Raw genomic sequence first — 12,217 nt, forward strand, 5'->3', positions numbered from 1 at the left:
AAATATACGAGGAAATAAAAAGGGGCAAGTGCCCGGAACCTCGAAAGAAAAGAAAAAGAGTGAGACGAGAGGTAAAAATGGACAAGTGTCCGACAGTAGAATTAGGGGTACAGGATACCCACCTGAGAGAAAAGAAAAAGAAAATATAGAGCATCTCATTCCTCTCAAAAACCTTCAAAGTGCAAGAAAGGTATGTATCCCCTCAAAAGAGCAAAAGTAGAATTAGACTTCCACCATTGTTATCACCATCATCACCATACACCATTCATTCGCCACACATGCACATCTTGATTTGACTTATTGACTTGTTTCTCTGGATCCATGGTTTGACTATGTAATAAATGTCTTGTAAGTATGTATTAGCTGTCTCCCACCTATGAGCTCCAGATATTAAAGCCTTATTAGAGTAGGGTGAGAGAGAAGGCAATGTCACTATGCCTTATACCACAAATACCACATATCTTGAGAGAAGGCATATACCATCACTGCCTTGGTAAGGATCCAGAAATACCACAAAAGAGAGATTTAGAGAGCCATACAAGGAATCTCTGAGTTTTATTTGAAAATCTACAAAAACTCCAGAGCTATAGCTGATCAAGAATAAGAGACATGGCACTTGGCTAGACTGTTCTATCTTTTAACTACTCAAGACAGAAGTGACGGTTACAAGTCCCATGGTGAAAGGTAAAGTAAGTAAGTTTTAGTTCTTGACAGTTTACTCTAACTCAGAGATGAGATCTTATTTAAAAGCATGTGTACCATCAAATTTTTAAGATATTGCAACAACTTCTGATCCATTGCTGAGTCTATCCTTGCTCAGGGACGAGCAAGAGGTAAGCTTGGGGGAGTTTATTGACGGTTCTTAAGTATCAAATTTAATTATCAAATAAACAAAGAAAAGGATCTAAATGAAATCAACATCTAGACTTAGGGTTTTATGTGACAGAATTCCACGAGTTTTGGTGTTTGTCTATTTCTGCAGGGGGTTATCAGGAAATACGGAAGAAAGGCTCACACGTTGGGATTACATAGAGATATTAACGTGCCGCGCAATTATCTTACATCTAGAAGACTCCAGAAGCCACGGGAAGGAAGTGGAGGCCGAACGGGGCCAGAGGCAGGGCGCCCGCCCTCCTGCCCTAGGCGCCCGCCCTGACTTGGAGCCCAATCAGGACTCTTTCTCACGGGAGATTTCCACCGACCTAAAGGATCAAGGATAACCGTTCAATCAATGTCGGTTTGATCCAACGGCCCAGGTTCACTTGAGGGGACTATAAAACCAGACCCCCTGGCCCCTGGAGGAGGCACCCCTTGATCATTACTCATTATTCATAGACAGAGCAAAAGCTAGGGTTTAGAGATGAGAGCTCTCCTCTCTTCTCTAAACTAGAGTAGATCTAGATAGTAGCAAGATGGAGAGCGAAGGAGGATTAGAGGAGAGGCCGGCCTGTCGGTTCTTCCTTCGGTTGTACTTCGTCATGATCAAGCTCTAATCAAGCTTGCTCATGGGATGACTCTGGTAATCTACTTCTAATTCATTATGCAATTACTAATCATGTATGTTCTGGTTCACAACTCTTTTTGAGTACTTCTAATCTATAGGACGCTATAGGTTAGAGTTGTAGTATAGGTGTAAGCGAGGTGCTTAGATCTAGATTACTTGTGGATATCCCCTGTCTAGCTGGATCGTGTGGTAGGCCGCGTAGGTGACAGTTACGTTGGTCCTCTGTAGTCCACCTCTCGTTAGCAGGACGGGTAGGGTTTATCGGCCTAAGGATAAGCATCCTTTGTGGTGTACTCTTATCACGTGGTTCGTCCCAGACATAGACATACCCCTTTGAAGTAGAGAAACTATAGTTATCCTCTCTATTCTGCTACCATCGCCCATATACTAGAATTACTCTATTCTCTATTCCCATATTATCACTCACTGTTATCTTACCTTTAATATTGTTCTTATTCAATTCTACCATCTTTCCTATTCACACTTATCTATCTATCTTGGTTAAGTTAGAGCATAGTTGGTTCTCCCGTTTCCCTGTGGATACGATAAAACCTTTAACCGGGTAAAAGCTATAACGGTATCCGTGCGCTTGCGGATTATCTGTGTGCGTATAAATACCATAGTACACTCTAGTGCCATGCTGGGGATGACAACCTAGTATTCAAGTGGTGTTAGCAAGTGTCAACAATCCCCAGGTGCCACTAGATGCAATCACTCAAGCAAATGCACTTACTCCCAATCTCACAAAGATGGTTAACCTATGAAGGAGATGAGTGGGAGATGTTTTCTTAGGCTGAAAAGGATGTCAAGTAGTCAAGAATGCCAAGAGGGTGAGCCCCAAGCCAGCCAACACGTACTTATAAGCTGCTCAAACAAATAGAGCCGTTGGCTCTTTCCCTGGGCAGAAATCAGGACCACCGGATGCAAAGCAGGTGACCACCGGACGCTCGAACCCTACGTACGGTGCTCAGAAGACATCCACATGTCCCCTACTTGAATCACGTGTGTCGATCTCTAATGGTCATATTCAAACTACTAGACGCGGTCAAGTAGGCACCAGACGTGTCCGGTACACAACGGACACATACGAGAGAGGTTGTCAAACGCGCGAGGTCACCAGACGCGACCACCGGACTCTCTCTTGAGCGTCCGGTGCTCTCAGTCAGAAACACTCGCAACTTTCTTGCTGACGTCAACCTTCACCGGACGCGCAAACAGTGTCTAGTTCGCGTCCTGTGTTAAGCATCCGAGCCTCGCTGTTAACTTTGCCAGCCACTGACAGTACACCGAACGCGCAGGCTCAACATCCGATGCCTGCAGTCAGAGCGTCCGGTGAGTGTTTTTCAGTGAGAAACACTCCAGCGACTTCTCCAAACATTCCATCGGCGCCATAGAAAAAATATGCATTTCATTTTCTCAACCTCCTTCTCAAAGTATGCCAACACCACCATGTGTGTACCAACAAGTGCAAGTGTGTTAGCATTTTCACAATCATTTTCTTTGAAGGAGTTAAGTTATCTCACTAGGTTCTAAATGCATGCACAAAAACAATGACACCTAGTGACACTTGATAACCGCTTAGCCAAAGAATTCCCCTCTTTATAGTGCGACTATCTATCCTAAATATGATCACACCCTCTATGTTGTCTTGATCACCAAAACTAAAACCCTAAGCAATACCTTTGTCTTGATCTTCATAGGGTTTTGTTTTTCTCTTTCTTCTTTTCCAAGTTGAGCACTTGATCAACTTGTGGTCATCACCATGATCATCACTTGCTCCATCACTTGGCATGTACCAACCTCATTAAGTCTACACACACTTAGTATAGAGGTTAGTACCAGGGTTTCATCAATTATCCAAAACCAAACTAGGGCTTTCAAGGGTGAGGACGACGAGATCATGCATTCCTTAACGTCGTCCTATTCTGTATGCTTCATTTTGCAGCACCCAGATTGGATGGATGCCATGACATGCCAGGCATGCTGGGTGGGAAGGAGAGGCATCAAGACAAGGCATCCCCCTAAGGCATAGCCAATGCCATCGCTGCCTCCATAGGCCCCCGCTTCCACCACCATTGGTCCACCTCCCTTTCCCCTCCAGCAACTCGCTGAAGGCTAGAGGGAGAGGGATCCATGTCTCTAATAGTTTGTCTAGTAGATTGAGTCATGTTAGCATTAGGCTCTCTCCATGCCAAGTTTCTTGGTCTTAGGGAATTGTTTCCTCCTCGTCCTTTCCAACCACAGTGAGGAGGTGGGTGGATTTAGTTTCTCTATGGCGACTTCGATGAAGATGAAGGCATCAACAACTTCCTCAGCATGAGGACAATGAGAATTAGGTTTCTGAATGGCGGCATCAAGGCAGAAATGATGTTGCTGCCGTGGAATAATTCTCTTCAGTCACTTCATTTTATTGTGGTTAGATCTGACCATGCATGATGAAGGACTAGTGAGAATATGTTTGCCCCTCAAGTCGATTACTAGTATTGAATTGGAAAGATTTAGATGGGTTTTTTCCATATTCTTCAGTGGCAGAAGGAAGACACAAGAAAGAAGAAGTTTATGCTGAACTCCGCCTGCAAGAATGTTGGCGTTGTTCGTAGGGCACTTGTTCCTAGCCCTTTTGCTAAGTGTTTTCCTATATGGTCATCCATATGAATCGTCACACATGTTTAGGATTGAGATTTGAAGTTATACGAAGTGTGGATACAGTATAGATGAAAAACAGTTTCTGGCTATATGTATTGTATTTTTGATATATTCAACTATATTTTCTTAATATAATTCTTCTCTTGTCTAAAAAAGAGAGGCATCGATCCTGCCTTATTTTTATCGGACCAAATCCAAGAGAGAATATCATCATTTCATTAAAAAAGGGAATAGAATATACATTGTCTATCGCAGCTAGCACGCATATATAATATGACATGATAATAACTGAAGTAGTTTTTCTTTGTTCGAGTTGACCTCGATCGACAAGAGACCGACGACAGCCATTGCGCTTCGGCATATGTGTGTCTTACCTTAACGCTTAGCAACGAATTAATCAAGCATTACTTTTGATACATTAGTTTTATTTATGGTGTGCCCCTACTATTGTCTATGTATTGCTCCCTTGGGTCAAAGAGAGTGACCTTTATTTTGGAGTATCTTCTTGAGCAAAAAAGTTTTAAACTTTAGTTACACATTAACTAACTTTTTTTGATATATTTGAATATTTCTGAAAAATTACCCCAAATGTAGTATCACTCTAAATCATACTTTTGAGTGTGTGTATGGTGCTTTGTTTATCCTATTCTATCTAGTTGTTTGTAACTTGAACAATACGTTTATGAAAAGTAATACATATTCACAATGTTAGTTTCTATATTCATCATGAAATGTACTTTTGTGTGATTTTTAAGGCTATGCATATATTATTTCATCATAGATTACATCGTTAATAAAAATGATTTTTAAAGAACGTGTCTTATAATCACTACTAGAGAACAGACTTTTGATCTGCACTGGATTTTGGCTTTGGTCTCGACAATTTTAGCGCCCGGGACGAAATAGATAATTATTCCCGGTTTGAGAGACCAACCATGACTAAAGTCACCTGCCCAATGACTCTGGTGGCAGGCTTTTGCAGCAGGGCATCTTTAATCCCAGATGATATAACTAATCGGGACTAAAGGTCACCATTTAATACCGGTTGCAATTGCCATCCGGGACTAAATATTTAGTCCCGGTTTGTAATTACAACCGGGACTAAAAGCTATGTTTAGTCCCGGTTGGGAACTCAAACCAGGACCAAAGGTCCCTTGTTATATATGCCGGGGTCTTCTTCTTTCTCTAGCCCGAGCCATTCAAACTCAATTTCTTTGTTCATCTTTGGCCATCACAAGACTACTCTTTTGATTCTTCAGTTGTAAAGGTTATTAACTTCATCCTCTCCTGATTTATTAGTAGCATATGTGATTTCGTGGTCTAGATATATGTAAAATTTATGGTGGATTTTTTTATTATTTGTGTAAAATTTGAACTCAAAGTCACTTGATAAGCTTAAATTAGTTCATCAAAACTAGCATACACCTTTTTCTACTAGTATGCATACCACATTTCATGGTTTATGTATCTAGAACATTAGAAGATTTTAAGAGTTCTTTTATAATTTGTTTTGTACGTTTAGAAACTGAGAAATTTATAGAAGTTTACAAATTAAAAATGGATATAGAGAGTAGATGGCAGTTGCTTCCAGTTCCTCGGCCTCTCATTGGGTTTAAAACCGAATGAGGCCAGACCTTTCTCTCATTGTGTGCGGTGAGTGTGGGCAGAATATTGTGATGGAGTACCGAGCAAAGAAGGAGCATCCCAACAAGGATCGTATCTTCTACAAGTGTTCGGATCACACTGTGAGTTATTTTATCACATTCGATGGTTATGGTTAATTTATCCTATTTTTCTTGATGATTTCAATTAAAGTTCTTATTTATATGTTCTAATTTTAGTGGGATGGCACTGAATGTCAAGGCTGGCACTGGGAGGAAGACTATGTTGAGCACATGCAAAAATCTCTTGCACAGGCGGCTTTGCAGCTGATGAGGCAGTGGGCCAGCAGAAGAAGACCATCGATGTTGAACAGACGAATGATCTCTCTATTTTAGTTGGTGTTGGTCATGAAACCGTTTTGCTGCTTAAGTTCATTGTAGATTTACTTTGTATAATGCTAGTTGCGAGCATTTACATTGTAGCAAGGCTTTATTAAATTTAGAAGATTTTTAGAGTAATGCAAGTAGTGTAACTTTACTAGTTATTATATAATGATGTTTTCATATGTTATGTTATGTAACTGTAGATGAGATCACGATATTGGATGTATAACGTTGATCGTCGCTCTCAGGAGTTCATTGATGGTGTGTAATGTTTCTTACGTGTAACCGATGCAAATAAGCGGGGTGGTTTCATGTGTTGTCCATGTGCCGTATGGAAAAATTTAACAAAATATGCTAGTGCAAGGACTCTACATGCACACTTGTTTAAGTCGGGTTTCATGCTAAATTATATTTGTTGGACCAAGCATGGAGAAAGCGGGGTTATGATCGAAGAAGATGAAGAAGAACAATTAGACCATGACAATATTATTGCTGAATATGGTTCCTTTTTAAATGATACTCTATTGCAAAAACTTGAAGAAGAGGTGGCAGTAGAAGATGAGCTCACAGATGATCTTGGTGATGTCATTCGTGATGCACAGAGAGAATACGAAAGTAAAAAGGAGAAGATCAAATTTGAGCACATGCTAAAGGATCACCAAGACCTCGAGAAGTTATATTAATATTAAATATAAGGAATATTTTACATTTAGTTACTAGACATTGATGCGCGCATCCATCCATACGAAAATGCATGAGCGTTAGAGCATCTTGAGGAGTTTTATAAAATAACTTTTTGATTTTTTAGTAAAAAAAAAGTATCTTCCTACAGTTTAGTAAAAGAACCCCTTAAAAAAATAAAATTTACTAAATATTCTCTCCAACTTGTAAGTTTTACATTTGAGAGAAACTCCATATCTGCTTCCCATCCGGTGTTTTAAATTAGATGTATGAGTAAAATAAGAAAATAAAGGATCCAGATGACAAAGCAAAAAGAGACAAAGAAACTATTAAAAAAATGTTTTGTTAGATAGAAATAATATAGGGTTGTCAATGCAAAATCATTAACGAGCTGTTCTAGCTGTTGGAAAAGAATAAAATTCAAAGTTGTTATTTCATTTGTTCTGTTAACTTGCTAAATCTATTATTAATTTAGTTAGTAAATTATACCAAACTCGTAGAGATACTCTTAGTAGTGGTGGAAGGTTCTTAATTAGTTGTCTTTAGAATTTTCAACTTTTTCTAGTGGCCAATATTTTTAGTCTTATTTAGAATTTTTGCAGCTAGTCAAATAATTTTTTATTGTAATTGAACGTTAAATTTCATCATCATTGTCAGGTCGGAACCCGGCGTCACTATTAGGCCTTGTTTAGTTCACCCCGAAAATCAAAATCTTTTCAAGATTTCCTGTCGCATTAAATCTTGGAGTATATGCATGAAGCATTAGGTATAGACGAAAATAAAAACTAATTACACAGTTTGCCTATAAATTATGAGATGAATTTTTTGAGTCTAGTTAGTTTATGATTGGATAATATTTATCAAATAAAAATGAAAATGCTACCGTATTTTTTCGGAACTAAACAAAGCCTTAGAATCGTGTCCGACCGATAGTGGATAATAATTGGCAGTGATGGAATGGCTTATCATTGCTCGTTCTTCTAGAACCCGGCAGTGATGGTTTGGAACCCGGCATCACTGCTGCAATCGTGACCGACCGACAGTGAATAATTGGCAGTGATGGAGTAGCTTATCACTGCTCGTTCTAGAACCTGGTAATGATAGGTGATAAAAATAGAAGAATCCGGTAGTAGTGATAGGTGATAAGAAATAGAAAATATTTGCTTTCTAGAATTTAAACTCCGGACCTCAATGTTCACATCCCATCAAGTGGACATACCAACTAACCTACACAACACATATGATTATATAGCTGACACTTCTTTTTGTTACACAATTTCAAATCTCATATTGTATATTTGACAATAAAAAATCTCACATGAATTTTTTTAATTGTAATATAAAGATATAAATCTCATTGAATATGTAAACCATCTCAAATTAAAAAGTTACCAACTACAAAGTTTTGGACCTTTTAAACTCTACAATTTTGATATAAATTTTATAATCCAATCTCATATAAAAAAATTTTTTTTGTGCAAAATAGATATCACTGCGGTTGAAGCCAGAACATCTATCATTGCCGGTTATCCTATTATTGCAGGGTATTTAACTATTTGCCATCTTTACGGATGAAACTTCTCTATTTGTCGTACAAATTTATCATATGAACCAGTAAACCTCATATATTTTTACTACTTTTGCTGATGTGGCACGACATGTTGGCAAAAGACAGCACAGGAGTGTTCCTAGGAGCCCCAACTTACCACAGGAAAAGACCTATTTACCCCTGTTATTTCTCTTCCTAACTCACTGATGCATGGGTCACACGTGTAAGTTTCTTCTTCAACCTCCAATCGATCACCACTGCACCGAGCAATGCTAGATCGGGCCGCTTGACTCTGGGCGAGCGCCGGGCTGCTGCTGCAGCATCTAGTCCAGTCCCGAGCCAGCCAGTAGGACAGGCCGCACACACCCCTGCACCCACTCCCCCGCACACGTGCACGCGCGCCAGGCGCGTTGGCTGTATCGAGCGCCTGCCGAACACCATGTTGTGCGCTCTACTTGCTCTGTAACGCAGGCAAGGACGGTGGCCAGCCAACCGCCGACGCCTCGCAGCCAGGGCGCTGCGTGCCCAGCCGCCGTGCACCAAGGCCACGGCCCACGCGTCCAGGTCGTTGCGCGTCGAGGATGCAGCCAGCACGAGCTCCTCCCCTCCCCTCCCCTCGCTGCGTGGTGATGTATATGGCTGGAGGTTTAAGAAAGAACTGACATATGGGGTCCATGTGTCAGCAAGTGGAGGGAGACAAATAATATGGGTAAATTGGTCTATTCCCGTATGGAGATAGAGCTTTTACGAGCGCTGCCAAGCTAGCTTGCTAACGTGTCGTGCCACATCAGTAAAAATGGTAAAAATATATGAAGTTTACTGTTTTATGTGACAAATCAGTAGGAGAACGAAGAGGTGTCATCCGTAAAGATGGCAAATAATTAAATATCCTTATTATTATTGGTTGAAACAACGAACTGACAAATAATACTTTATCACTACCGGTACCGAAACAACCGGCAGCAATAGTCCAATAGTGATTACCTATTTTAGTACTCTACACATGATTCACCGGGAATTCTCCGGCACCCCAGCTATGCCACGCTAGCTCGGGCACTGTAGCAAAAAATGTAGAGTACACCAGCAAAAATGTCTTCTCTCCTGTCTCTCTCTCTCTCGGTCTCTTCTACTCCCCTCCCTCTCTCTTTCTCCGACGCCAAGTCGCCAACAGGGTTACAGGGGTGATGGCTATGGCGACGGCGCTGGGCGCGAGCGGTGCGCCATGGCTGCCCTCGTCCTCCTCCTCGTCCTCCTCTCTCCCCTTCCCTCCCACAGCGGCGGCGACAGACGCGAGGCAACAACCTCTGGCACCAACAGGTAGTGGCGACGCCTGCCCCCTACCATCCTGATGCGGCGGCAGCCGGCGCGGCCAGCTCGTGTGTCCAGCCCAGGACGACGCACCGGTGACTCCGCTGCTCCCTCTCCCACCCCCCACGTCCTCTCCCTTTCTCTCTCCCCACGACCGCGGCTATGTCTGCTCCCAGGAAATCCTAGGTGCCATGGTAGCCTCGAATCTAGCCGCAGGGCGTCCGCAGAAGGGCGCTGCAGCTTCTAGGTGAGGGAGGCTTCCTAGCGAGCCAGCGGCGCAGATCTAGGGGGGCCTCGACGCAGCGGTGGCACGGTCAGGGCCCGGTGCGGTAGCCCCTCCCTTCCTCTCTCCAAGCGGGGCAGCCACACCCGTTGCGCGGAGTCAGGTGAGGGTATCCTCTCTCCCTTGGTCGTCCCCTTCCCTCGTCAGCGCCATAGGTGACCGTCGATTTGCGCTTGGTCCTTCCCTCTCTTCTGTGTACGGATGAGCGTATGCTGCCTGTTCGAAGGAATGTCGGACAAAAATATACGCTTCTTATAGCTCTGCTCCTAGCTCCCGGATGGTGTAAATCACCCTGGTTTTGTACGCTGCAGGAGAAACGGAAGAAATAGTAGAACTAGCAGAAATATAGCACCGTTTCATGAACTATATGGTCTATGGTGATACAATTATTTTGTGTCTTCTTAAATAATGCACATATGGAATAATTTTGGAGCTTTAATACTACCTGCGTAATTCCTTGGCCAACCTTTTTATATTTCCTATACCTAATTTTATAGTTTATTTCACCTACATGCTATAGAGAAATTCTTGTGAACCATATGGAAAGAATTATGGAGCTTTAATACTACCTGCGTAATTCCTTGGCCAACCTTTTTATATTTCCTATACCTGATTTTATAGTTTATTTCACCTACATGCTATAGAGAAATTCTTGTGAACCTGAACTTGAAAGATCTGATTACTATCCCTCCCTGAACTTGACTTTGGTTTGCTAATTTTTTGTAATAAATATTTCAATGGTCTCATGATTTTTTTTCTGCAGAGAATGCCACATGCTCCCTTTTATCTGTCTGCGATTTGATCCACAATGCTCAGGACAATGGACCGATAGGAGACTACTATATCAACAGGTGTTCCATCTTGCATATGGTGGGAAATGGCTGCATAGCTCAGACTGGTTGTCATCAAGCAATGGGAGATAGACTAAAAGCAATTATTCTCTACATTATGTTCTGTTAGATTGTCCTTTCATCTTTGGCAAACAATATTACTGAAGAAAAGACATCGCCTGAAAATTCACATATTTCGTGACATTTCAAATATTGCCTTTTAGTGTTTCTTACACGTGAAATTAGCTTCAGAGATAGCCACAAAGCTATGTATATAAAAAAGCCAAAACATCTTATAATTTGCACTGAAGAGAGTAGCTTACAAGGTGGATAGGCTGACGTGTGTACAACCATGCTACTGATGGTATCTTTTGAATCAAAGTAATGCACTCTAGATATTTTTATGGTCATACAAGTTTCATGGCATGTTATCTGTGACTATGAGAGAAGCCATTTTAGTATGTGTGCTCAGGGTGCGATAGACCACATGTTTTGCAATAGTTCCAATGTCTTTGAAGGAAGGTATGCAGAGACTATCTGTCAGGTTTTTCATTCTCCATCTATGGACTTTCAACAATAATAGTAGAGTGGTTGCACCAAAATATGTATTAAACTGACTAATACTCACTATGTAACGTGAGAAAAGTTCATATGTTGCTTAAGTGGTGAACCACCATAATTTTGATGATGACATCGCCCCTGTATTATGTTAGTGAGTTTTTAGCTACTGTATTTTTTTATTAGAGAAATAATAAGATCTAGAATGTTGATATGGTGTTCGCAGTTGTCCCATGTCACACCCATATTTTAAGAACAAAATAGGATGCATAAAAGACTTATATGTGCCCTAGAAACAGTCGCACACGTAAGTAGACAAATCTCAAATGTACCATTGCAGTGTTTATTACATAGCGGAATATAACATATCACATAGTCTCATACAAAGATGATAGCATAAAATAAACAACGCTCTCGACGGAAGCTCCACACAGGGACACTGTTGACTGGTTGACACCAAACCTAATACTCATAGCGATAGTCCTCATTCCAATCATCACCATTAGCATAACCTAGGGTGTTGGGAAATTGCAAGAGTGAGCACATATCGTACTCAACAAGTATAACCAGGGGTTCATGAGGCTCAAATAGCTGACACTGGTTTGACTGCATTTAGCTTTTAATAGTAGATAGCATGTTCATAATTGAATAGCAAATGTCAAGGTAGCATAAATAATCCATTAATCACATGATCAAGTGTAAGCATAATTAATTCTTAGCATAAACGATAATCAAATGAACACAACAACTTAATAAGCTCATCGTCGTCGCAGCAAGAACCCCCAAGGCCGCTCATAACCGTGAGCACGGCTAGTATACCAGTTTTAACACTCTGCAGAGGTTGTACATCTTTACCCATGAGTCATGATTTAC

General features: G+C 41.2%; 1 protein-coding gene across 3 annotated transcripts; it reads left to right on the forward strand.

The window, feature by feature from the left end:
* LOC110433013 lies at positions 9,408-10,976 on the forward strand. Of its 3 annotated transcripts, none has more exons than XR_002450378.1 (2): positions 9,408-10,059; positions 10,720-10,976. XR_002450378.1 is itself a non-coding variant. In XM_021454539.1 (2 exons), exons 1-2 carry the CDS (start codon positions 9,550-9,552, stop codon positions 10,914-10,916), a joined length of 330 nt encoding a protein of 109 aa, XP_021310214.1. In that variant the 5' UTR covers positions 9,410-9,549; the 3' UTR covers positions 10,917-10,976. The 3 variants fall into 3 exon arrangements, 1 of the variants encoding a protein (XP_021310214.1); XR_002450379.1 differs by having other exon boundaries at positions 9,410-9,768; XM_021454539.1 differs by having other exon boundaries at positions 9,410-9,682.

The sequence above is a fragment of the Sorghum bicolor genome, chromosome 2, assembly GCF_000003195.3.
Source record: "Sorghum bicolor cultivar BTx623 chromosome 2, Sorghum_bicolor_NCBIv3, whole genome shotgun sequence".
NCBI classification, from domain to species: Eukaryota; Viridiplantae; Streptophyta; class Magnoliopsida; order Poales; family Poaceae; genus Sorghum; species Sorghum bicolor.